Source organism: Babylonia areolata, chromosome 29 (assembly GCF_041734735.1).
Source record: "Babylonia areolata isolate BAREFJ2019XMU chromosome 29, ASM4173473v1, whole genome shotgun sequence".
Classification (NCBI taxonomy): Eukaryota; Metazoa; Mollusca; class Gastropoda; order Neogastropoda; family Buccinidae; genus Babylonia; species Babylonia areolata.
Genome location: NC_134904.1, coordinates 8,645,092 through 8,671,480, shown reverse-complemented (window position 1 = coordinate 8,671,480; position 26,389 = coordinate 8,645,092). Strand labels below are relative to the sequence as shown.

Below are 26,389 nucleotides of genomic sequence, written 5' to 3'. Positions count from 1 at the left end.
TTTGAGGAGAAAGTCCAAATACAGAACAGGGACTGACACCCTGACCTGAAAGCTCTGTCTGATCAGAGTGAGGTGACAGCCCTTCACTGACATCCTGACCTGTAAGCTCTGTCTGATCTCAGTGAGGTGACAGCCCTTCAGTGACATCCTGACCTGTAAGCTCTGTCTGATCTCAGTAAGGTGACAGCCCTTCACTGACATCCTGACCTGTAAGCTCTGTCTGATCTCAGTGAGGTGACAGCCCTTCACTGACATCCTGACCTGTAAGCTCTGTCTGATCTCAGTGAGGTGACATCCCTTCACTGACATCCTGACCTGTAACTATGAGCTCTGTCTGATCTCAGTGAGGTGACATCCCTTCACTGACATCCTGACCTGTAAGCTCTGTCTGATCTCAGTAAGGTGACAGCCCTTCACTAACATCCTGACCTGTAAGCTCTGATCTCAGTGAGGTGACAGCCCTTCACTGACATCCTGACCTGTAGGCTCTGTCTGATCTCAGTAAGGTGACAGCCCTTCACTGAAGAGCATACTTAGCAGCAGTCAAGGGGTTAACACTAGTTGCACTGACTACTAAGGTCACTATGAACTACACGTGCACAGGGTGTGTGGTGCTGTAATATGCTGCATGGTGCCATGAAAGATTTGTGTACAGCTTTCAGCCTATGGCATCTGTGTACATATGACTAGGATTTTTAAGTGTATGACTGTTTTAACTGATGCTGTTTTAGTCATCCACACTGCTTTGTTTAGAGGAGGGGTAGGGGTGTGCAAAATGTTTCCAATTTCTTGAAGCTGCCCATGGTGAGATCTTTGAAAAGAGCTGAGTTTGAATAGGGTGAAGAGTTGAAAGGCAGAGGGAACCCCTGCAACACATCGCCAGATAATTCGTTTTCTTTCCATTCTTTCTTTCTCTCTCTTTTTTTTTTTTTTTTTTTATTTGTATATATTTTGTGTGTTGAAACATGTTTGGTTGTTTTTTGGGCTTGGTTGTGAATTAATTTGCTTGAGCATTGCTTCCTTTCAGGACGGTGGAATGGATTATTGCGTTAAGAGCCCAACCCAATTAGTTGGTCCTCCATCATTTCCGCAGCGTTCTTCTGTAAGGTCTTGCTCAGATAACCCCTCCCCTCCAGCCCCCCCCCCCCCCCCCCCCCCCCCCCACCCCTCCCTCCCACATCCCCAGGGACTTGTAGTTCTCCTGGTGTCTGAGGGTGTGGATTATGACGCTTGTGTATCGCACACTGCCTCTGCCTGCGCTTCTGGCCGCTTTCTGTGTGACTGTGGAAACTGAATACATGTGTGCAGGTCTGATGACTTGAGGATGTGTAGCCGCTTAGTCTGGATTCTGAAATGTGGGTGGAGGTAGCAAATTATTGATAGGTAGTGGAGAGTGTTTATTTGTGGCCAGGAAGTCTGGAATTAGTAGTTTGTTCAGAGGGAGTGGAGAGTGTTTATTTGTGGCTAGGAAGTCTGGAATTAGTAGTTTGTTCAGAGGGAGTGGAGAGTGTTTATTTGTGGCTAGGAAGTCTGGAATTAGTAGTTTGTTCAGAGGGAGTGGAGAGTGTTTATTTGTGGCTAGGAAGTCTGGAATTAGTAGTTTGTTCAGAGGGAGTGGAGATGTTTATTTGTGGCTAGGAAGTCTGGAATTAGTAGTTTGTTCAGAGGGAGTGGAGAGTGTTGTGGCTAGGAAGTCTGGAATTAGTAGTTTGTTCAGAGGGAGTGGAGAGTGTTTATTTGTGGCTAGGAAGTCTGGAATTAGTAGTTTGTTCAGAGGGAGTGGAGAGTGTTTATTTGTGGCTAGGAAGTCTGGAATTAGTAGTTTGTTCAGAGGGAGAGGAGAGTGTTTATTTGTGGCTAGGAAGTCTGGAATTAGTAGTTTGTTCAGAGGGAGTGGAGAGTGTTTATTTGTGGCTAGGAAGTCTGGAATTAGTAGTTTGTTCAGAGGGAGTGGAGAGTGTTTATTTGTGGCTAGGAAGTCTGGAATTAGTAGTTTGTTCAGAGGGAGTGGAGAGTGTTTATTTGTGGCTAGGAAGTCTGGAATTAGTAGTTTGTTCAGAGGGAGTGGAGATGTTTATTTGTGGCTAGGAAGTCTGGAATTAGTAGTTTGTTCAGAGGGAGTGGAGATGTTTATTTGTGGCTAGGAAGTCTGGAATTAGTAGTTTGTTCAGAGGGAGTGGAGAGTGTTGTGGCTAGGAAGTCTGGAATTAGTAGTTTGTTCAGAGGGAGTGGAGAGTGTTTATTTGTGGCTAGGAAGTCTGGAATTAGTAGTTTGTTCAGAGGGAGTGGAGACTGTTTATTTGTGGCTAGGAAGTCTGGAATTGGTAGTTTGTTCAGAGGGAGTGGAGAGTGTTTATTTGTGGCTAGGAAGTCTGGAATTAGTAGTTTGTTCAGAGGGAGTGAAGAGTGTTTATTTGTGGCTAGGAAGTCTGGAATTAGTAGTTTGTTCAGAGGGAGTGGAGAGTGTTTATCTGTGGCTAGGAAGTCTGGAATTAGTAGTTTGTTCAGAGGGAGTGGAGAGTGTTTATTTGTGGCTAGGAAGTCTGGAATTAGTAGTTTGTTCAGAGGGAGTGGAGAGTGTTTATTTGTGGCTAGGAAGTCTGGAATTAGTAGTTTGTTCAGAGGGAGTGGAGATGTTTATTTGTGGCTAGGAAGTCTGGAATTAGTAGTTTGTTCAGAGGGAGTGGAGAGTGTTGTGGCTAGGAAGTCTGGAATTAGTAGTTTGTTCAGAGGGAGTGGAGAGTGTTTATTTGTGGCTAGGAAGTCTGGAATTAGTAGTTTGTTCAGAGGGAGTGGAGACTGTTTATTTGTGGCTAGGAAGTCTGGAATTGGTAGTTTGTTCAGAGGGAGTGGAGAGTGTTTATTTGTGGCTAGGAAGTCTGGAATTAGTAGTTTGTTCAGAGGGAGTGAAGAGTGTTTATTTGTGGCTAGGAAGTCTGGAATTAGTAGTTTGTTCAGAGGGAGTGGAGAGTGTTTATCTGTGGCTAGGAAGTCTGGAATTAGTAGTTTGTTCAGAGGGAGTGGAGAGTGTTTATTTGTGGCTAGGAAGTCTGGAATTAGTAGTTTGTTCAGAGGGAGTGGAGAGTGTTTATTTGTGGCTAGGAAGTCTGGAATTAGTAGTTTGTTCAGAGGGAGTGGAGAGTGTTTATTTGTGGCTAGGAAGTCTGGAATTAGTAGTTTGTTCAGAGGGAGAGGAGAGTGTTTATTTGTGGCTAGGAAGTCTGGAATTAGTAGTTTGTTCAGAGGGAGTGGAGAGTGTTTATTTGTGGCTAGGAAGTCTGGAATTAGTAGTTTGTTCAGAGGGAGTGGAGAGTGTTTATTTGTGGCTAGGAAGTCTGGAATTAGTAGTTTGTTCAGAGGGAGTGGAGAGTGTTTATTTGTGGCTAGGAAGTCTGGAATTAGTAGTTTGTTCAGAGGGAGTGGAGATGTTTATTTGTGGCTAGGAAGTCTGGAATTAGTAGTTTGTTCAGAGGGAGTGGAGATGTTTATTTGTGGCTAGGAAGTCTGGAATTAGTAGTTTGTTCAGAGGGAGTGGAGAGTGTTGTGGCTAGGAAGTCTGGAATTAGTAGTTTGTTCAGAGGGAGTGGAGAGTGTTTATTTGTGGCTAGGAAGTCTGGAATTAGTAGTTTGTTCAGAGGGAGTGGAGACTGTTTATTTGTGGCTAGGAAGTCTGGAATTGGTAGTTTGTTCAGAGGGAGTGGAGAGTGTTTATTTGTGGCTAGGAAGTCTGGAATTAGTAGTTTGTTCAGAGGGAGTGAAGAGTGTTTATTTGTGGCTAGGAAGTCTGGAATTAGTAGTTTGTTCAGAGGGAGTGGAGAGTGTTTATCTGTGGCTAGGAAGTCTGGAATTAGTAGTTTGTTCAGAGGGAGTGGAGAGTGTTTATTTGTGGCTAGGAAGTCTGGAATTAGTAGTTTGTTCAGAGGGAGTGGAGAGTGTTTATTTGTGGCTAGGAAGTCTGGAATTAGTAGTTTGTTCAGAGGGAGTGGAGATGTTTATTTGTGGCTAGGAAGTCTGGAATTAGTAGTTTGTTCAGAGGGAGTGGAGAGTGTTGTGGCTAGGAAGTCTGGAATTAGTAGTTTGTTCAGAGGGAGTGGAGAGTGTTTATTTGTGGCTAGGAAGTCTGGAATTAGTAGTTTGTTCAGAGGGAGTGGAGACTGTTTATTTGTGGCTAGGAAGTCTGGAATTGGTAGTTTGTTCAGAGGGAGTGGAGAGTGTTTATTTGTGGCTAGGAAGTCTGGAATTAGTAGTTTGTTCAGAGGGAGTGAAGAGTGTTTATTTGTGGCTAGGAAGTCTGGAATTAGTAGTTTGTTCAGAGGGAGTGGAGAGTGTTTATCTGTGGCTAGGAAGTCTGGAATTAGTAGTTTGTTCAGAGGGAGTGGAGAGTGTTTATTTGTGGCTAGGAAGTCTGGAATTAGTAGTTTGTTCAGAGGGAGTGGAGAGTGTTTATTTGTGGCTAGGAAGTCTGGAATTAGTAGTTTGTTCAGAGGGAGTGGAGAGTGTTTATTGTGGCTAGGAAGTCTGGAATTAGTAGTTTGTTCAGAGGGAGTGGAGTCTGTTTATTGTGGCTAGGAAGTCTGGTGTGTGCATGCATGTGGAGCTAGTGGAGAAGTCAGAGGGGGTCAGAGTGATGTCACAGCAGAACAGTGCATGTCCTGATCCTCCTTCTGCCTGACATCATTATGTCAGGTGTATACTTTTACAGTCACATGCAGAGATGTCATTGCTCTCACTCTCTCACTCTCTCTCTCTCTCTCTCTCTCTCTCTCTCTCTCTCTCTCTCTCTCTCTCTCTCTCTCTCTCTCTTCCCTCTCTAGAAGTAGACTTGTGGTGTAAAACACATAAACAGTGTACAAAAATCAAGGTTATTCACTGAATTACACAGAAGACATAAAAGCATGGAAAAGTGATTTCCACATACAATAAACACCATCACACAATGCAATAATCACAGTAGACATACAAGATATACAGAAGTCATAAAAGCTTGAATGTCGACTTAAAAGTAAATCCCACATACAATAAGCACAGTCACACACATGCAATTAGTATATATAAAATACTGAAGTTAACTGAGTAAACCACACATACAATAATCACAGCCATACACATGCAGCAATCACAGCCAAAGGTATACAGCATCATACTATGATTAAACATGGGCATTATTGTATGTTCAGTGAGAAAAAAGGACCATGACTGGTGGAGAGGGCAAGTTGTTAGAAGCCCATAAGATGAAGCATAGGATGACAGATGACTAGTGGAGAGGGCAAGTTGTTAGAAGTCCATAAGATGAAGCATAGGATGACAGATGACTGGTGGAGAGGGCAAGTTGTTAGAAGTCCATAAGATGAAGCATAGGATGACAGATGACTGGTGGAGAGGGCAAGTTGTCAGAAGTCCATAAGATGCAGCATAGGATGACAGATGACTAGTGGGGAGGGCAAGTTGTCAGAAGTCCATAAGATGAAGCATAGGATGACAGATGACTGAGTGGAGAGGGCAAGTTGTCAGAAGTCCATAAGATGAAGCATAGGATGACAGATGACTGAGTGGAGAGGGCAAGTTGTCAGAAGTCCATAAGATGAAGCATAGGATGACAGATGACTGAGTGGAGAGGGCAAGTTGTTAGAAGTCCATAAGATGAAGCATAGGATGACAGATGACTGAGTGGGGAGGGCAAGTTGTTAGAAGTCCATAAGATGAAGCATAGGATGACAGATGACTAGTGGAGAGGGCAGGTTGTTAGAAGTCCATAAGATGAAGCATAGGATGACAGATGACTAGTGGGGAGGGCAAGTTGTCAGAAGTCCATAAGATGAAGCATAGGATGACAGATGACTGAGTGGAGAGGGCAAGTTGTCAGAAGTCCATAAGATGAAGCATAGGATGACAGATGACTAGTGGGGAGGGCAAGTTGTCAGAAGTCCATAAGATGAAGCATAGGATGACAGATGACTAGTGGGGAGGGCAAGTTGTCAGAAGTCCATAAGATGAAGCATAGGATGACAGATGACTGGTGGAGAGGGCAAGTTGTTAGACTTAGGACCCTGACACTGCCTCACTCTTTCATTCTTCACTGTTGTCTTTTACTTTTATAATCTATTTTCTTTTAATCTATTGTTCGTTAACAAACAGTGTGCAGTCCAGAACTAATGTACTTATTTACAAACATTGCGCAGTCCAGAACTAATGTACTAATTAACAAATATTGCGCAATCCAGAACTAATGTACTAATTAACAAATATTGGGCAATCCAGAACTAATGTACTAATTAACAAACATTGCGCAATCCAGAACTAATGTACTAATTAACAAACATTGAGCCATCCAGAACTAATGGACTAATTATTAGATATTGTGCAGTCAGGAATTAATAGATGTTGTGCAGTCAAGAACTAATGGGCTCACTGATGGATGTTGTGCAGTCAAGAACTAATGGGCTCACTGATAGATGTTGTGCAGTCAAGAACTAATGGACTAACATGTTTGGATGGTCGACAGATAAAGATGTCCATTTCCCTGGCCGCCACTAGCTTCATGGCTCTGAGACGTTTATCCATGGTACCTGAATTGATCAGTTGATGGCACTTAGGTGCCCTTAGCTTCATGGTTGTACACAAGTTCATTACAGCATTGTTCATTGTTCATCGTTCTTTGTTCATTGTTTCTCTGCTGCTGTTCTGCATGTGGCTAGTTGGCTTCCATATGTTTGTTTTTTTTGTTGTTTTAGAATTGTATGCCCATGTTTGCTATATTTGAGTGAAAGAAAAGTACATTTTGATTATGTTCAACCATGACTGTTTTTCATTTCCTGTTGTTATGGTTGTGTGTGTGTGTGCAATTTTAATTTTGATTTTGTTATACCACATTTACAGATTACAAGGCACTTGGTAGAGTAAAGCATTTGACTTCTGATCCAGTGATCAGGGTTGGGTTCCCAGTTTTGGCGTGGTGTTGTGTCCTTGGGAAAGGCACTTTGTTTTCCTCACTCCACCCAGGTGTTAGTGGGTACCTGACTGGGTTGGGGAAGGTTAAAACAACGGAAGGAGAGGATTGGGCCCCGTCTTCCTGTGTTGATCCCTGGACACAGTGGATGTGAATTCACTGCCTTCCTACGTTGATCCCTTGACACAGTGGATGTGAATTCACTGCCTTCCTACGTTGATCCCTGGACACAGTGGATGTGAATTCATTGCCTTCCTATGTTGATCCCTGGACACAGTGCATGTGAATTCACTGCCTTCCTACGTTGATCCCTTGACACAGTGGATGTGAATTCATTGCTTTCCTATGTTGATCCCTGTACACAGTGGATGTGAATTCGCTGCCTTCCTACGTTGATCCCTTGACACAATGGATGTGAATTCACTGCCTTCCTACGTTGATCCCTTGACACAGTGGATGTGAATTCACTGCCTTCCTACGTTGATCCCTTGACACAGTGGATGTGAATTCACTGCCTTCCTATGTTGATCCCTTGACACAGTGGATGTGAATTCACTGCCTTCCTACGTTGATCCCTGGACACAGTGGATGTGAATTCACTGCCTTCCTACGTTGATCCCTGGACACAGTGGATGTGAATTCACTGCCTTTCTACGTTGATCCCTGGACACAGTGGATGTGAATTCACTGCCTTCCTACGTTGATCCCTTGACACAGTGGATGTGAATTCATTGCTTTCCTATGTTGATCCCTGTACACAGTGGATGTGAATTCGCTGCCTTCCTACGTTGATCCCTTGACACAATGGATGTGAATTCACTGCCTTCCTACGTTGATCCCTGGACACAGTGGATGTGAATTCACTGCCTTCCTACGTTGATCCATGGACACAGTGGATGTGAATTCACTGCCTTCCTACGTTGATCCATGGACACAGTGGATGTGAATTCACTGCCTTCCTACGTTGATCCCTGGACACAGTGGATGTGAATTCACTGCCTTCCTATGTTGATTCCTGGACACAGTGGATGTGAATTCACTGCCTTCCTACGTTGATCCCTTGACACAGTGGATGTGAATTCACTGCCTTCCTATGTTGATCCCTGGACACAGTGCATGTGAATTCACTGCCTTCCTACGTTGATCCCTTGACACAGTGGATGTGAATTCACTGCCTTCCTACGTTGATCCCTTGACACAGTGGATGTGAATTCATTGCCTTCCTATGTTGATCCCTGGACACAGTGCATGTGAATTCACTGCCTTCCTACGTTGATCCCTTGACACAGTGGATGTGAATTCATTGCTTTCCTATGTTGATCCCTGGACACAGTGGATGTGAATTCACTGCCTTCCTATGTTGATCCCTGGACACAGTGGATGTGAATTCACTACCTTCCTACGTTGATCCCTTGACACAGTGGATGTGAATTCACTGCCTTCCTACATTGATCCCAAGACACAGAGTATGTGAATTCACTGCCTTCCTACGTTGATCCCTGGACACAGAGTATGTGAATTCACTGCCTTCCTACGTTGATCCCTGGACACAGTGGATGTGAATTCACTGCCTTCCTACATTGATCCCTTGACACAGTGGATGTGAATTCACTGCCTTCCTACATTGATCCCTTGACACAGTGGATGTGAATTCACTGCCTTCCTACATTGATCCCTGGACACAGTGGATGTGAATTCACTGCCTTCCTACATTGATCCCTGGACACAGTGGATGTGAATTCACTGCCTTCCTACATTGATCCCTTGACACAGTGGATGTGAATTCACTGCCTTCCTACATTGATCCCTTGACACAGTGGATGTGAATTCACTGCCTTCCTATGTTGATCCCTGGACACAGTGGATGTGAATTCACTGCCTTCCTATGTTGATCCCTGGACACAGTGGATGTGAATTCACTGCCTTCCTACGTTGATCCCTGGACACAGAATATGTGAATTCACTGCCTTCCTACGTTGATCCCTGGACACAGAGTATGTGAATTCACTGCCTTCCTACGTTGATCCCTGGACACAGTGGATGTGAATTCACTGCCTTCCTACATTGATCCCTTGACACAGTGGATGTGAATTCACTGCCTTCCTACATTGATCCCTTGACACAGTGGATGTGAATTCACTGCCTTCCTACGTTGATCCCTGGACACAGTGGATGTGAATTCACTGCCTTCCTACATTGATCCCTGGACACAGTGGATGTGAATTCACTGCCTTCCTACATTGATCCCTTGACACAGTGGATGTGAATTCACTGCCTTCCTACATTGATCCCTGGACACAGTGGATGTGAATTCACTGCCTTCCTATGTTGATCCCTGGACACAGTGGATGTGAATTCACTGCCTTCCTACATTGATCCCTGGACACAGTGGATGTGAATTCACTGCCTTCCTACATTGATCCCTGGACACAGTGGATGTGAATTCACTGCCTTCCTACATTGATCCCTGGACACAGAGTATGTGACTTCACTGCCTTCCTACGTTGATCCCTGGACACAGAGTATGTGAATTCACTGCCTTCCTACGTTGATCCCTGGACACAGAGTATGTGAATTCACTGCCTTCCTACGTTGATCCCTGGACACAGTGGATGTGAATTCACTGCCCTGCTGGCCTTATAACTTTAGAGAGAAACTTTATTGTTCCACCAGGGATGATTGTCAGAACAATCATTCAGACTTTTGTTGTTCCACCAGGGTTGATGGTCAGAACAATCATTCAGACTTTTGTTGTTCCACCAGGGAGGATTGTCAGAACAATCATTCAGACTTTTGTTGTTCCACCAGGGAGGATTGTCAGAACAATCATTCAGACTTTTGTTGTTCCACCAGGGAGGATGGTCAGAACAATCATTCAGACTTTTGTTGTTCCACCAGGGAGGATTGTCAGAACAATCATTCAGACTTTTGTTGTTCCACCAGGGAGGATTGTCAGAACAATCATTCAGACTTTTGTTGTTCCACCAGGGAGGATTGTCAGAACAATCATTCAGACTTTTGTTGTTCCACCAGGGAGGATTGTCAGAACAACTATTCAAACATTTTACCTGCTTCTTTGACTCACCTTGTGATGTGCGCCCACATGCAGTTTGAAAGTGGATTGTTTGTGAGTTGTTTTGATTCTGATTCACGGCTTCCTTTCGAATCTCATACTTCAGGTTCAAATATCAACCTCGGTATGATTCGAATCATATTCACGACTTCAATCAGACTATATTTCAGTTACATATTATTAGACACAGTGTATTGTAAGACGCATGGATTGAAGTCAGGGGAAAAGTATCGCCTCATAGTCCATAGAATACTTTATATATACTTTAGTGCATTTTGGTAAAGTCATCTTTCAAAGTTCTGTCTGGCAGTTAAACTGTTTTCCTCTGCTACCTTGTTTTACATAATTATTGTTTAGGTCAACAAGTGTGTTTATAACATTTGATATTTTAAAAAAACACAAAAAAAAAAAGTTACACCACCTTTTTTGTTGTTATATATTTGAAAGTTTGTGTAGAACAACAGAAAATGGCTGACATGAATGTGCAATGAAAAAGCGTCAAAGATTCATAATTGATTATTTGTCATTTCCATATTTTGCTGATGGCTTTGTCTTTGTTTTTTATTTATTTTTGTTTTGTTTTGTTTTTTTTGTTGTTGTTGTTGTTGTTTTCTCTCTTTTTTTTTATTTTCCTAATGCCAACATGATTATCAGTTTGTTTTTGCTTGGCTTGCTTTGGACTTTGGTTTGTCGTTGGCTTACGTCCATTTAGCACTGGACTCTCTGCTGCTTTGTTAAGACATTTCTGGTTTGTGTTGGCTTGTGGAGATGAACCTGGTGTCCTTCTCCTTTTATTTTAGCCACAGTCGTGTAGCTGATTACAAGGTGAAGATGTATGTTATGTCAGTGATTGTGTGTGACTTGGATGATATATTGTGATAATTATACAGCTGTGCCTGCTGTGTCAAAAGAAGTTCTACAGCAGCTGTCTTCTTTCTCTCTGTCTCTGTTTCTGTTAGTCTCTCACCTCCCTCTCTCTCTCTCTCTCTGTCTGTCTGTCTCTGGTTCTGTCTCTGTCTCTCTCTCTATCCCCCCCCCTCTCTCTCTCTATCTCTGTCTGCCCCCCCTGTCTGTCTGTGTCTGTCTCTCTGTCTCTGTCTCTGTCTCTCTCTCTCTCTAAGCACGCACACACATACACACACATTTTTTGTTTCCCGGTACATCAGTCTACCCATAATCAAGGCAATAAAGTCAAAAGAATGGGACAGGTCTAAATTAATTGTTGGAGTCTTTGATATCAGCATCTATCGATCTAGATGGATAGATAGATACATACATAGATAGATATATAAATAGAGATTTATATTTATAATTTTATTCATATATGCTTGCCCCCCCCCCCCCCCCCCCCCCCCCCTAGCAATTTCTACATACTCCTTTTCTCAAAATTTCAACAACGAAACTTTTTAAACAAATTTTGACACTTACAAAAAAAACAAGTGCATGCTATTAGCATACATTGGACTTTCCATTGATAATCTGACAAAGATATATCAATCATTATGATATATGTTTTTTTTTTATTTCTCTGAACATTAGGTTTAGTGAAGCTTTAGATTGTTATTTTGCTGAGAGACATTGTTGGTGATCTGCCTGCATCAAGAACAGCTTGTATAGTGATGACGTGGCTTGAAATGTCTGAGGACTGTTTTTCATTAGATTTTGGTTGGGTTCATTTTGACTATTGTGACTGTGGTGTGTGTGTGTGTGTGTGAGTGAGTGTTTGTGTGTGTGTGTGTGTGTGTGAGTGTGTGTGTGTGTACATCACTACATGCACATGTTTGTGCATGCTTGCAAGTGTATGGCCTGCACTTATGAGTGGTAAGTTCCTGAATGCAAGTGAACACATGTGAAATTCTTGTGAGAGTGTGTACGTGTGTGTGTGCGTGTGTGTGTGTAAAGATATGCCATCATTTGTGTGTGTTGAATATTTTTTTATAAAATGTATTTTGTTTGACGTGACCATAGATGGTCCATTTTCTGTGCTACCTTTGTGTGGTGAGGCATGGCCAGGAGATTCTTCACTGACTGTACCATGTGTGTGTTGAGATCTATTAATAATAATAATAATAATAGTAATAATAATGGTATTTATATAGCGCTGAATCTTGTGCAGAGACAAATCAAAGCGCTTTGGCACCAGTCATTCGAACGCATGCATAACTCTAAAACTGGAGAAACTGAACACAAGGAAGAGGCAGGGAAGGGAGGCTGTTTTGGGAAGAGCACAGTGAATGGTGTGTGAACATCACCTACTGTCCCTCTTGTCTTTGGTTTCAGCTGGTGCCAGAGAAGAAGTTTGATGCCAAGAAGGTGTTCAGGGTAAGTACTCCTAAGCACTGCCTAAGTGGGATGCTTGTATTGCAGAGTGTCCAGAAACCTGCTCTTTGAAAATAGCTCTTCACATTAATGTTACATACACACACCAAAATGTCCCATGCAAACTGTACATGCACACACACACATAAGCACAGTGAATACATATATATTGAATTATACATGTGTGCATACCCACCCCCAGCCCATATACACTTGAATACTTACACCCACACCCACACCCACACACCCCACACCCCCACACACACCACACACATGTACACACTCACTCATTCAAACACACATTTGAACAGCATATGCATGTGTGTACACATACATATATTTACACACACACATAGTTAAGCATACAACACACACAGGAGTATACACTGTTTTGATGGACATGCCAGAAGTTGAGAAGGAGACTTATTGCTGAGAGAAGAGTTGAGTTTTGAGGTCTGATTTGAAAGAGGCGATTGTCAGAGTGGTGGAGGCTGTCAGAGAGTCTGTTCCACGCCCTTGTGGTGTGAAAAGAAAAAGATCTATGTCTGTAGGTCTTAGTTCTGACGTGAGGTAACCTTAGAAGTCGATTGGCGAGTTGTTTACTGATAATGTGATGAGTTGTTAGTTTCAGTCTGTAAAATAACGTGACATGTTGTTGGTTTCAGTCTGTAAAATAAAGGGACATGTTGTTGGTTTCAGTGGGATGCTTGTATTGCAGAGTGTCCAGAAACCTGCTCTTTGAAAATAGCTCTTCACATTAATGTTACATACACACACCAAAATGTCCCATGCAAACTGTACATGCACACACACACATAAGCACAGTGAATACATATATATTGAATTATACATGTGTGCATACCCACCCCCAGCCCATATACACTTGAATACTTACACCCACACCCACACCCACACACCCCACACCCCACACCCCCACACACACCACACACATGTACACACTCACTCATTCAAACACACATTTGAACAGCATATGCATGTGTGTACACATACATATATTTACACACACACATAGTTAAGCATACAACACACACAGGAGTATACACTGTTTTGATGGACATGCCAGAAGTTGAGAAGGAGACTTATTGCTGAGAGAAGAGTTGAGTTTTGAGGTCTGATTTGAAAGAGGCGATTGTCAGAGTGGTGGAGGCTGTCAGAGAGTCTGTTCCACGCCCTTGTGGTGTGAAAAGAAAAAGATCTATGTCTGTAGGTCTTAGTTCTGACGTGAGGTAACCTTAGAAGTCGATTGGCGAGTTGTTTACTGATAATGTGATGAGTTGTTAGTTTCAGTCTGTAAAATAACGTGACGTGTTGTTGGTTTCAGTCTGTAAAATAAAGGGACATGTTGTTGGTTTCAGTCTGTGAAACAAAGTGAAGCTTTACTGATAATGTGATGAGTTGTTAGTTTCAGTCTGTAAAATAACGTGACGTGTTGTTGGTTTCAGTCTGTAAAATAAAGGGACATGTTGTTGGTTTCAGTCTGTAAAATAACATAACGTGTTGTTGGTTTCAGTCTGTAAAATAAAGGGACATGTTGTTGGTTTCAGTCTGTAAAATAACATAACGTGTTGTTGGTTTCAGTCTGTAAAATAAAGGGACATGTTGTTGGTTTCAGTCTGTAAAATAACATAACGTGTTGTTGGTTTCAGTCTGTAAAATAAAGGGACATGTTGTTGGTTTCAGTCTGTAAAATATAATGTGTTGTTGGTTACAGTCCGTAAAATAAAATGATGCGTTGTTGGTTTCAGTCTGTAAAATAAAATGATGCGTTGTTGGTTATAGTCTGTAAAATAAAATGATGCGTTGTTGGTTATAGTCTAAAATAAAATGATGTGTTGTTGGTTTCAGTCTGTAAAATAAAATGATGCGTTGTTGGTTTCAGTCTGTAAAATAAAATGATGCATTGTTGGTTTCAGTCTGTAAAATAAAATGCGTTGTTGGTTTCAGTCTGTAAAATAGAATGATGCGTTGTTGGTTCAGTCTGCAGTACTGGCAATCTGCTTCTTCTTCCGCATGAAGATGTTCCACCAGCACCCGCCTCCCGTGGAGGTGGACACGGTCAAGAACAACCCCTACCAGGTTCGAATCTTCCGCCGCCTGATCGACGGCTGTGCGTTCGGCATGTACGCCCACTGGGTGAAGAGAGGGGAGAACCAGAACCGCGCCGCTCTCTTCGAACACACACTGCGTGACGACTGGAAACAGGAGACTGCTGACAACAGCCAGCCTTGGTCCATACAAGCTTGATGACGCATAGGCTGTAGGTCTTGCCCTGGGGTTCTGTCAGGGATAGGGCAAGGGGTTTGGGGTTCTTTGGGGTTTTTGTATTTTTTGCTTTTTTTTTTTTTTTTTTTTTTATGTGTCTTAATTTATTTTGTGTGTGGAACTGTCCCCATGGTTTGCTCTGCAGTGTGCTGTGGTGAATGCATGGCGTACATTTCACCAATAACTTGACGATGACGGCTTGTAGGTCTGTAAGGGAAATGGGAGTGGGGGTTCGGGGGGGTAACGTGTCTGTTTATTTATTTTGTGTGTGTGTGTGTGGAAATATCCTGATTTTTCTGTTAGGCAGTGAGTGCCCTGTGATGGATACATCATCAGGTACATTTCTGCAAGAAGCTGGTGGTGTGTGGTTAGGCTTCAACTCACACAAGTACTTCTTCTTTCTTTTTCCTTTCTTTTTTTTTTTTTTTCCTTTAATTTTCATTTTTGCATATATGTACATATATAACAACAAATTACAGAAAACGGTAGTTTATTATCTCAACAAGAGAAATAGACGTGTGATATATGGTACACAGTCAGTGCACACTGTAACAGTGCACATTACACTGATATTAGCGCAGTAAACTTTATTATTTCTAACAGTTTAGAAAACTCAAGGGAAGAAATATTGTACATAAACAGTTTTTGTTTGTTTGTTTTATTCCTGGTGTAGTTTGGATGGTTCAGAAAGTGGGGGAACGAGCATCCATTGTGATGGGGGACTTGCATGTGTGAGATGAGGCTGTTTGGGTCGGCCCATTCCCTTGTGCCGGGGACAGGCTGTTTGGGTCGGCCCATTCCCTTGTGCCGGGGACAGGCTGTTTGGGTCGGCCCATTCCCTTGTGCTGGGGACAGGCTGTTTGGGTCGGCCCATTCCCTTGTGCTGGGGACAGGCTGTTTGGGTCGGCCCATTCCCTTGTGCTGGGGACAGGCTGTTTGGGTCGGCCCATTCCCTTGTGCCATGGACAGGCTGGCTGGGTTTGACAAAGGTTAATTTTGAGAAACCTCTCAGTATCATGGAAAGAAAAGATGTGTATAGGAAAGTCCACACCATGCTTTTGTTTGTGTTCGGGTGTCTTAAAAAAAACAAACTATTTTAATTGAAATGCAGTTTTAGGAAAAAGAAAAAAAGTCAGTAGTGTGTGCGTTACAGTTTACGGGACATGACTTGGGATAACTGCAGAAACATGCTGTTACAGTATTGACATAGCAAATCAGACATGGCGTCAGACTTCACCTGTGGGCTGGGTGGGATGGACTGAACTCCCGTATTGCAATACCTGTCCAGCCACACCCGATGCTGTATCAATCACCAACCAGACCACAACTCCATAGTCTTCCAAGACTGACGGATGCCTGTATATCAGTATTAACATGTAGGGAATGTATGGAGAATAGATTTATTTTTCTTCTTTTTTTTTTTCATTTTCGACCAGGGTTTTCGTTTCTTTAAAGAGAAAAAAAAAAAAAAAAAAAAAACCCACCCAAACTTTACCCACTTGTGAACTGGCAGTGTTTAGGAGGAGGGCTGGCAGTGTTTAGGGTGTTGGTTGATAAGTAATGTGGCACCAACACTGGTTTGGTGTCATATACTGTACCATGTCAAACTGATGCAAACTAGGCCTATTGGTTTGCTCTGCTTGGCCAAATTTCGCGCGGCTAACAGTAAAAAGACGCCCCTCTTTGCCTGGTCCGCTCTTAGCCAATCAAACGCCTCTAACAGCTATAAGCGCTGAATCATTCCTTTAGCCAAGGCTCTCCACGCCATCTTGTCAGGTTTTCGCTCTGTCTCGTCTAACGCTTTTTTTGGCTATTAAGCGTGTTCATTTGGCCTTATTTTGTTGTATGCAGCTTGTCTGTATATTTTTCTTACATTAAGATAAGAATAACTTTATTATCTCCAACTGGAGAAATTTAGTCAGGTGCATCATCACAACATAGACAAGTAAACGACATGGGGACCATAACTGTAAAAGCCAACAACAGCCCCTACGAATATTACGAAGATACAAATGTAAAAAATATCACATACATCGTTTCATACATACATCCACACACAATGCAGGTAATAACTAGTATTCTTAATGTAAAAACAGAAAGAATTAAGAAACATTATTTGAATATAATTATAAACATAGCCTACTATACTGCACATTGATTATAATAGACAGATGAGATAAGAATAAAGATGAATTGCGGAAAACCACAACCAGATAATCAGCACACACCCTGCACCCCCCACGCCCCACCCACACACACACACACACACTGCGGATAACTTGATTAAACAAGAGTAATAAACATATGTTCTCAAATAAAAGCATTTCACATATTCGCTTTTAAAAACATTGCAAATAATTATTACATCGTAATTATTAAACAAATATATTTAGAATATGAACGTTGTACGGCACCAACACTGGATTGACGCCAGGCTTGTCTTGGGGTGCAGGTGTGTGTGTGTGTTTTTTGGTGATCAGAATTGGACCTGCTGGTGTCAGTTCCTGGACTCTGTTGGTGTGCAGCAGGCGCGTGTGTGGTGGGGAGGGTATTTTCTGGTGTTCAGAATTAGACTTGTTGATGTCCGTCCGTTCCTGGATGTGGGGCAGGCTCTCTGTGCATTTTGTTCTTTCTTATCCCCTCCATTTATTTATAGAGGAGATATGTGTGGTTTTAGACAGGGATATGATTGTAGGTGCCCTGTCAGAATCAGTCGGGTGTTGTTGGAGTTGTGGTCCGGTGTTGACCAGTGATCAGGGTTCGATGCTCTGTTTCATCATGGTGCTGTGTTCTTGGGAGTTTCAGTTTCAGTAGCTCAAGGAGGCGTCACTGCGTTCAGACAAATCCATATATGCTACACCACATCTGCCAAGCAGATGCCTGACCAGCGGCGTAGCCCAACACGCTTAGTCAGGCCTTGAGGAAAAAAAGAAAAAAAGAAAAAAAAAAGAAAGGTACTTTACTTCACTTTCTGTCCCTCCACCCAGGTGTCAATGGCTACCTGAATTTGCGTGGGGAAGGTTAAAACGGCGGAAGGAGAGGATTGGGCCTTGCCTTTCTGCGCTGATCCCTGGACACAGTGGATATGAATTCACTGCCCTGCTGGCTGTTAACAGCTCTGGGACCTTTAACTCACTCAGTACGGCCAGTCCTCTCTTCTCCTCTACACAGACCCTCGGATGTCCAGCGGATGTCTGAATGACCCAACCTTTAGCTTCCGTCGTCAGAATTGTGGTATTCTTTGTCACCATTCACCTCTTCAGTATAAGAGCCTTCCACTTGCAATATTTTGATGATGGTAATTGGGGTGAAACGCTGTTAACGTCATCTCTTTTGCCGTTCATATGGAGAGAGTTAACCTTTGCCTTTTTTTTAATATTATTAGAGATAGTGCCAGACATTTGCAGTCTAGTCTTTGATAAGTTTTGTGTTAGAATTGGTAGTGGCTGATCCTTTTGATTACAGGATAATTAGAGTGTGTTTTGTAGTCCTCAGACTGATGCTGTATTTGTGGTGAAAACCACACAGAAACAAGTTTTTGTCTTTATTGGAACTGAAGGAAAATTGATTGATAACACTGTGTGTGTGTGTGTGTGTGTGTGTGTGTGTTGTCAAAATGCAAGACTGATTTTAGTCAGTTTTAATTGATTAAATTTGAAGTCGTAGGTTTTTTAATTGATTTTTAGTTGTAGTCATCTGAGAGAATCTCACCTCCAAAGCAAAACCACAAATGAGTGTGTGTGTGTGTGTGTGTGTGTGTGTGTGTGTGCATCAACAAGTGTTGAAGTTTAGGAAGGGGCTTGTGTGATGCCTGTGGAAAGAAGGGTGGCCAGTCAGTACCTTGTCCAGACGTGGTCCTTCACAGAGCACTGTGATGATGATGATGATGATGATGATGTCACAGCCTGTGGTCAGTCAGTACCTTGTCCAGACATGGTCCTTCACAGAGCACTGTGATGATGATGATGATGATGATGTCACAGCCTGTGGTCAGTCAGTACCTTGTCCAGACGTGGTTCTTCACAGGGCACTGTGATGATGATGGTGATGATGATGATGATGTCACAGCCTGTGGTCGGTCAGTACCTTGTCCAGATGTGGTCCTTCACAAAGCACTGTGATGATGATGATGATGATGTCACAGCCTGTGGTCAGTCAGTACCTTGTCCAGACATGGTTCTTCACAGAGCACTGTGATGATGATGATGATGATGATGTCACAGCCTGTGGTCAGTCAGTACCTTGTCCAGACATGGTCCTTCACAGGGCACTGTGATGATGATGATGATGTCACAGCCTGTGGTCAGTCAGTACCTTGTCCAGACATGGTTCTTCACAGGGCACTGTGGTGATGATGATGATGATGTCACAGCCTGTGGTCGGTCAGTACCTTGTCCAGATGTGGTCCTTCACAGAGTACTGTGATGATGATGATGATGATGATGTCACAGCCTGTGGTCGGTCAGTACCTTGTCCAGACGTGCTCCTTCACAGGGCACTGTGGTGATGATGATGATGATGATGTCACAGCCTGTGGTCGGTCAGTACCTTGTCCAGACGTGGTTCTTCACAGGGCACTGTGGTGATGATGGTAAGGGCAGACTTGTTAGTGTGCTTCACTCTTCCACACAGTCTGCAACTCTAGGAAAGTGACGGAACCTTTTCTGGGGCTGGAAAAGTCTTTGGGGGGTTGGGGGGGGGGATGGACCTTTATATAATCAACAGTGTCAAATGTATGTATGTGTGTGTGTGTGTACGTGTGCTTGTTTATGTCTACATGTGTGGATGTGTGTGTGTGTGTGTGTGTGCACTTGCGTGTGTGTGTCTGTGAAGCTGTTGACATGGTGAAAGCTTCAGCTTCTTATTCTGTTTGTTTTTTGGGTTTGTTTTTTTTAATTTTATTTTATTTTTTTATTGAAGCTGCTTTTGTGTGTGGCCATGTGTTTATCAATAAAGGAATCATGAAGAAATTGACTGTCTGGAGTGATTAACCTTCTGTCTGAATTCATCCTCCCTCTCATGTACACCCCCTCCTAACACCGCTAATTGGTTGATGCTGGGTGTGAATTTTACTGATTGATGATCACCTGTGTGTATACACAGATCTGTGTGGAGCACAGTTATCTCTGTGTATATTATGTGCACAGCTGTGTGGAGCGTCATGCATTGTGTCATCTCTGTGTATATGCACAGGTCTGTGTGGAGCATCGTGTACTGTGTTATCTCTGTGTATATATACACAGGTCTGTGTCGAGCATCATATAATGTGTTATCTGTGTGTATATACACCAGGTCTGTGTGGAGCATCGTGTACTGTGTTATCTGTGTGTATATGCACAGGTCTGTGTGGAGCATCGTGTACTGTGTTATCTCTGTGTATATATACACAGGTCTGTGTCGAGCATCATATAATGTGTTATCTGTGTGTATATACACAGGTCTGTGTGGAGCATCGTGTACTGTGTTATCTCTGTGTGTATATACACAGGTCTGTGTCAAGCATCATATAATGTGTTATCTGTGTGTATATACACAGGTCTATGTGGAGCATCGTGTACTGTGTTATCTGTGTGTATATACACAGGTCTGTGTGGAGCATCGTGTACTGTGTTATCTCTGTGTATATACACAGGTCTGTGTGGAGCATTGTGTACTGTGTTATCTCTGTGTGTATATACACAGGTCTGTGTGGAGCATCATATAATGTGTTATCTGTGTGTATATACACAGGTCTATGTGGAGCATCGTGTACTGTGTTATCTCTGTGTATATACACAGCCCTGTGTGGAGCATGGTGTGTCTGTGTACAAGGGATGGACAAACCTTTTCTGTGCAGTTTGTGCACTCTTCTTCCTCGTTTGCATTCCCCCTTCACAGTTGTGTGTGTGTGTGTGTGTGACATGGTTGCTGGTGGGTTTTTATCGTGTTGGTTTTCAGTGCAGTTTTCTTTTACAACGAAGTGAGCTATGACCTTCGTGACCGGTTTTTGTTTTTTTTCCTCACAACTGGATTGAAGGAGCACAGATTTTGGTGTACGAGGGTTTAGCTTTCCTATGCATGTTTCACTTTGTTTTCTCTCCTTTTCTCCACCTGTATTTGGTTCAATGATGTTCCTGCATTTGTGACCCAACGACGTTGGATTTATGACTTAGTGTGTGTGCTCTGTGTGTGTGATGCCTTGACATTGTAGTTACTGAAGTCAAGATTTGATGATATGATTAAAAGAAAAGAGTTGTTTTTTGGTGTGTTTTTTAATTAAAAAAAAGAAAATGACTGCTCATTGCAGGAAAATGAGCGATGACATGTTAGGGAGAGTGCTGTAACAGAGAGGTGGGAGAGACTAGTTGGAATTTTCCAAAGACTGTTGACCGAGTTACCACAACCCTACATTATCACACCTACCAACTTCTGTGTTTTGGGCATAGTATACACGTTATCACACCTACCAACTTCTGTGTTTTGGGCATAGCATACACATCACACCTACCAACTGCTGTGTTTTGGGCATAGCATACACGTTATCACACCTACCAACTTCTGTGTTTTGGGCATAGCATACACGTTATCACACCTACCAACTTCTGTGTTTTGGGCATAGCATACACGTTATCACACCTACCAACTTCTGTGTTTTGGGCATAGCATACATGTTATCACACCTGCCAACTTCTGTGTTTTGGGCATAGCATACACGTTATCACACCTACCAACTTCTGTGTTTTGGTCTGTGTTTTGGGCATAGCATACACGTTATCACACCTACCAACTTCTGTGTTTTGGGCATAGCATACACGTTATCACACCTACCAACTGTTGTGTTTTGGGCATAGCATACACGTTATCACACCTACCAACTTCTGTGTTTTGGGCATAGCTTACATGTTATCACACCTGCCAACTTCTGTGTTTTGGGCATAGCATACACGTTATCACACCTACCAACTTCTGTGTTCTGGGCATAGCATACATGTTATCACACCTGCCAACTTCTGTGTTTTGGGCATAGCATACACGTTATCATACCTACCAACTGCTGTGTTTTGGGCATAGCATACACGTTATCACACCTACCAACTGCTGTGTTTTTGGCATAGCATACACGTTATCACACCTACCAACTGTGTTTTGGGCAGAGCGTACACATTATCACACCTACCAACTGCTGTGTTTTTGGCATAGCATACACGTTATTACACCCACCAACTTCTGTGTTTTGGGCAGAGCGTACACATTATCACACCTACCAACTTCTGTGTTTTGGGCATAGCATACACGTTAGCACACTTACCAAATTCTTTGTTTTGGGCACATCATACACGTTTTCATGCTTACTAACTGTGTTTTGGGCAGGGCACACTCTGCCAGTGTCATAGCCGAATCAAAGTCAGGTGTTGGACTTCTGACCCAGTGTCAGTTATTGTTCAGTCTGTAAGATCCTGTGTTGTATAGTGGGACTGCCCTCCATCTTTATCTCAGCCCTTGGGGACTTTGGAGCCAGTGTGAAATCTGTTCCATCATTTTGTAACTGCTACAACTTTGGTCTTGCTCGTATGCTTTGGGACTGGAGACATTTGAAGAACTCTGAACGTACACTAGTTGGAGACATTTGAACAGTGGACATACAGGAGTTGGAGACATTTGAAGCACTCTTGATGTATTGAAGTTGGAAACATTTGAACTGTGAACAAAAAACATGTTGTCAGAAATTGGAGACATTTTAAATAACTGTGAATATACTGGAGTGTTGTCAGAAATAAGATACATTTAAATAACGGTGAACATGCTGGATTGTTGTTAGAAAGTGGAGACGTTTAAATAACTGTGAACATCCTGGATTGTTGTCAGAAAGTGGAGACATTTAAATAACTGAATATACTGGGGTGTTGTTAGAAAGTGGAGACATTTAGATAACTGTGAACGTACTGGAGTGTTGTTAGATTCTAAAGTGGAGACATTTAAATAACTGAACATACTGTTGGAGCCTTTTTGCTTCTGTTGGATGCACAGTCAAAAGAATGAATTCAGCTAATCTTAGGAGCAAGTGGATAAAGCTTGAATGAATAAAAAAATATATATATATATAAAGAAAAGAAGAAAGATTTAGCTCAGTGATATACTCAGTTTGCAAATGGAAAATGCAAGCACAAATTGTCAGCTATTAATTGTAAAATGCTAACATTTGTTTTTTCAAAAACTAAAAACTGCATTTTACAGTACTTGCTATGTTGGGTGAAGTTAACATGCTTTTTATTGTTTTGGGGTGTTTTTGTTGTTGTTGTTGTTGTTTTTAAATGGTGAAAAGATTGGTTCAGCCAAGGGTGTTTCAGCTTTGAACTCCATTTATATCGGCTGTGAATGTATATGTGCGTGTGAGGTTGTCTTGATATTTGATGGATTGTGTTGGGTGTGCATGTGTCTTTTTGGGGGGAGGTTGGGAGGGGGGGGAGGTGAGGGGGGGTTGACTTAATCACACTGTTTTGTAAGCTGATGAAAGTGTCATGGGAAAGAAGTGTCACCTTCACATATGCACTAACTGCATTTTTTTTTGTTCTTGCACAAACGATAAGAAAAACAGTACATGGAGTGGAATGGGTGCCAGAAAATGATGTGAAAATACACCACCTGTTGTTCTGTTTGCCCTGTCATGCGGTGCTAAACTGTTCCGTGGCTGAATAATGATTAATGTATATAATTATCAGTTTGTGTGAAGTGAGTGCATCATTTTATATGTATTGTGTGTTCAAAACAGCAGGTACTGAGTATTCCAGGGTATTGGAGGTGGTTCTGATGACTGAATTGAAAGGGGAAAATACATCGTCGTAAGTGTGGATACTAAATGAAATAAAATAAATGAACTTTGTTTTAAGTGTAATCATTTTTCAGAATCCCATCTCTCTATTGTGGTCTTACAATATTTGGACAGTTTTTGTTGTTGTTGTTTTTAATTTTCAAGATGAGAGTTATTAGAAGTTGTTTTTAGTTAGTTTTAATCTACTTCAGAGTTCTATTCAGAGGAGAATGTTTTGTATTTCTGTATCTATATATATATTTACTTACCCTTGTGAAGTTATTTACTCCTCTTTATATATATATATATAGATGGTTATTTGGAAGAAATTATGGACTAGAGCCCTGAACAGTCACTGAAGTGGATGTATATTCAGCATAAGGATTACATTCACAGACAGATTTTTTGTATAACCTTTTTTTATGGTCAGCTGAAGGGTAAAGAACCAGGTTACAAACTATTCATTTTCTTTTAGTTAAAGTCTGACACAAAATATGTTCTCTTGATGTCGTCACTATTGTTCACCAAGATATCAGTCTGGTCTTCATTAGCTCAAGTCTACAGATTTACCGTAGGTGTAGGACAATTTTTCAACACAAAGCAAATTTAGCGCTGTTAATGTCTCTTAAGCGCCTTAGCCCATTTAACACACACACACACTCACACACACACACTCTCTCTCTCTCTAATGTTTCATCTGATATCACTTAAAGTGGAAAGACGTTAAACTGAAGACTACACACACACACACACACACACACACACACACACGTGTAAGGAATGGGGGGTAAGAAGTGAAATCTCTCCGATTCGTTACTTGTACTGTACTGATCTCACTGGCCACATTAACTGTTCTTGAGCTGTCAGCTTTGTACCCCGGGGCACCATGATAACCACATGACAATCTGTGCTGCACTCTGTGTAGTCTGCTGTATGGATGCACATTGTTTGTTCACTCTGCCCGAGAAAGTCCTTCATTGTTGCAAATACCACCTGTGTTTGTGTATGAACTTTTTTTTTTTTTTAATCTGGGACTGAGATATTTTTCGGTTGTGCCCCCCCTGTGGTGTGCATGCAAGAAAGTGCTGACTGCACATTTTTTCTACCAGTAATAATACGACTTGGTGTGTCTTTCTCTGTGTTTTGCTCCCCTCCTTGATGTCAGCCATACGTTTCAGCCTGTTGAACAGCAGGAGACGGAGAAGGGAAGGCAGGCTGTGGACAAAGTGGTGTTTGATAATACCTGTTCCCTGAAATCCTTCAGTGCGTTCTGTATAGAAATGTGTGGACGGATTGATAAACTGATACCATATTTTGTGATGCTCTTTTTTTCAATAAAGTTTGTTTGATGGTTTTCTGCTGTTGAGAGATGACTTTATGGTTGGATGGTTTGCTGATGTTGAGAGATAACTTTATGGTTGGATGGTTTTCTGCTGTTGAGAGATGACTTTATGGTTTGATGGTTTTCTGCTGTTGAGAGATGACTTTATGGTTTGCTGCTATTGAGAGATGACTTTATGGTTTGATGGTTTTCTGCTGTTGAGAGATGACTTTATGGTTTGATGGTTTTCTGCCGTCGAGAGATGACTTTATGGTTAGATGGTTTTCTGCTGTCGAGAGATGACTTTATGGTTGGATGGTTTTATCCTGCAGTGAGATGATGTGACTGGTTTAATCCACCAGACAGAGACCAGGTTGTACAAGCAATGTTTGCAGCGCTGTAAAGTTTGCATAGTGTCAAGATCTGTCCTTAATCTAAGGAGATACATAGACATAGGAAAGTTCTCCATGCTAGGCAAACTTGATCACTGCAAAGTTGCTCGTCAACCCAATCCAGGGGTTGTGTGTCTGTAAACATGTGTGTATGTTTGCATGGATAATCTGTTTCTGTACACGCGCGCGCACACACACACACACACACACACACACACAATTTCCATCTCACTGTCCAGCCCCAAATTCATGATCACATCAGGCTGACCCAAGATGTCTATGACTGTTAGAAAGTGTGTGTGTGCATGTGCATGTGCACATCATAATGTGTGTTTCAGTGCAGGGGATGATAGAGATAATGTGGAAGAAGAGAGGAAGTTAAAGAGAACTATCATGCTTGCAAGTACAAAAATGCAGGAATTTTTTTTTAATTACAATAAGGTAAAATAAAAAAAGTAAAACGACCATAAAAACATTCTCAACAAAGAAAACAGATCAATCTATTGTAAACTAAGAAAATACAGTTTACTGATTTACCTTCAAGGCAAGAAAGTGGTACATGGTACAATAAGTGGATACAAATGTGAATAACATACACGTCTCATGCAATTCCTGCTGTACAACAAACACCAAACCAAAAACTGATTGGGGGGGGGGGGGTGGGGGGGGGAGAGATTGTGTCAACATGTGATGGACTAAACAAATGAAAGCGAGAAAGGGACAAAACAGTCCTGTATGGCGGGCTGAGATCAGAGACAACATTCCACATGTTCCATGTGTCAAATTTACAGTGGCCATCCACCATGCCATGCCACACCACACACACCTCCCATACCACACACACCTCACCACACACACCTCCCATACCACACCACACACACCTCCAACACCACACACCTCCAACACCACACCACTTACCACACCACACACACCTCCAACACCACACCACAACACACACCTCCAACACCACACCACTTACCACACCACACCACACACACCTCCAACACCACACCACACACACCTCCAACACCACACCACACACACCTCCAACACCACACTTCCCACACCTCCACACCACACACACCTCCCAGTAGCTTCCAAGAATGCCAAACCTTTCACATACACAAGGAATATCAACTTAAGTTGCCATGAATGTCAAACGTTACAGTTACACATACACATGTGTATGGAATCTCAACCATTGCTCTAAAATAGATGGATAGCTCACTGGCCAGGAAAGCTGTAGCGAACTGGACGTCATCCGGCT

The 26,389-nt window shown here is 42.3% G+C and overlaps 1 protein-coding gene across 3 annotated transcripts in view; it reads left to right on the top strand.

Moving 5' to 3' along the window:
• LOC143302241 (phosphorylase b kinase gamma catalytic chain, skeletal muscle/heart isoform-like) overlaps positions 1–14,903 on the top strand; it is a 67,046-nt gene extending 52,143 nt beyond the window's left edge. For 2 of the 3 annotated variants that reach the window (XM_076616824.1, XM_076616826.1), the window contains 3 exons: positions 1,028–1,102; positions 12,300–12,341; positions 14,337–14,903. In XM_076616824.1, coding sequence (XP_076472939.1) covers positions 1,028–1,102; positions 12,300–12,341; positions 14,337–14,603 — 384 coding nt within the window. In that variant the 3' untranslated portion in view covers positions 14,604–14,903. The remainder of the gene's footprint in view (positions 1–1,027; positions 1,103–12,299; positions 12,342–14,336) is intronic. The other variant, XM_076616825.1, reaches the window with a different exon arrangement.
• The last annotated feature ends 11,486 nt before the right edge of the window (positions 14,904–26,389 follow it).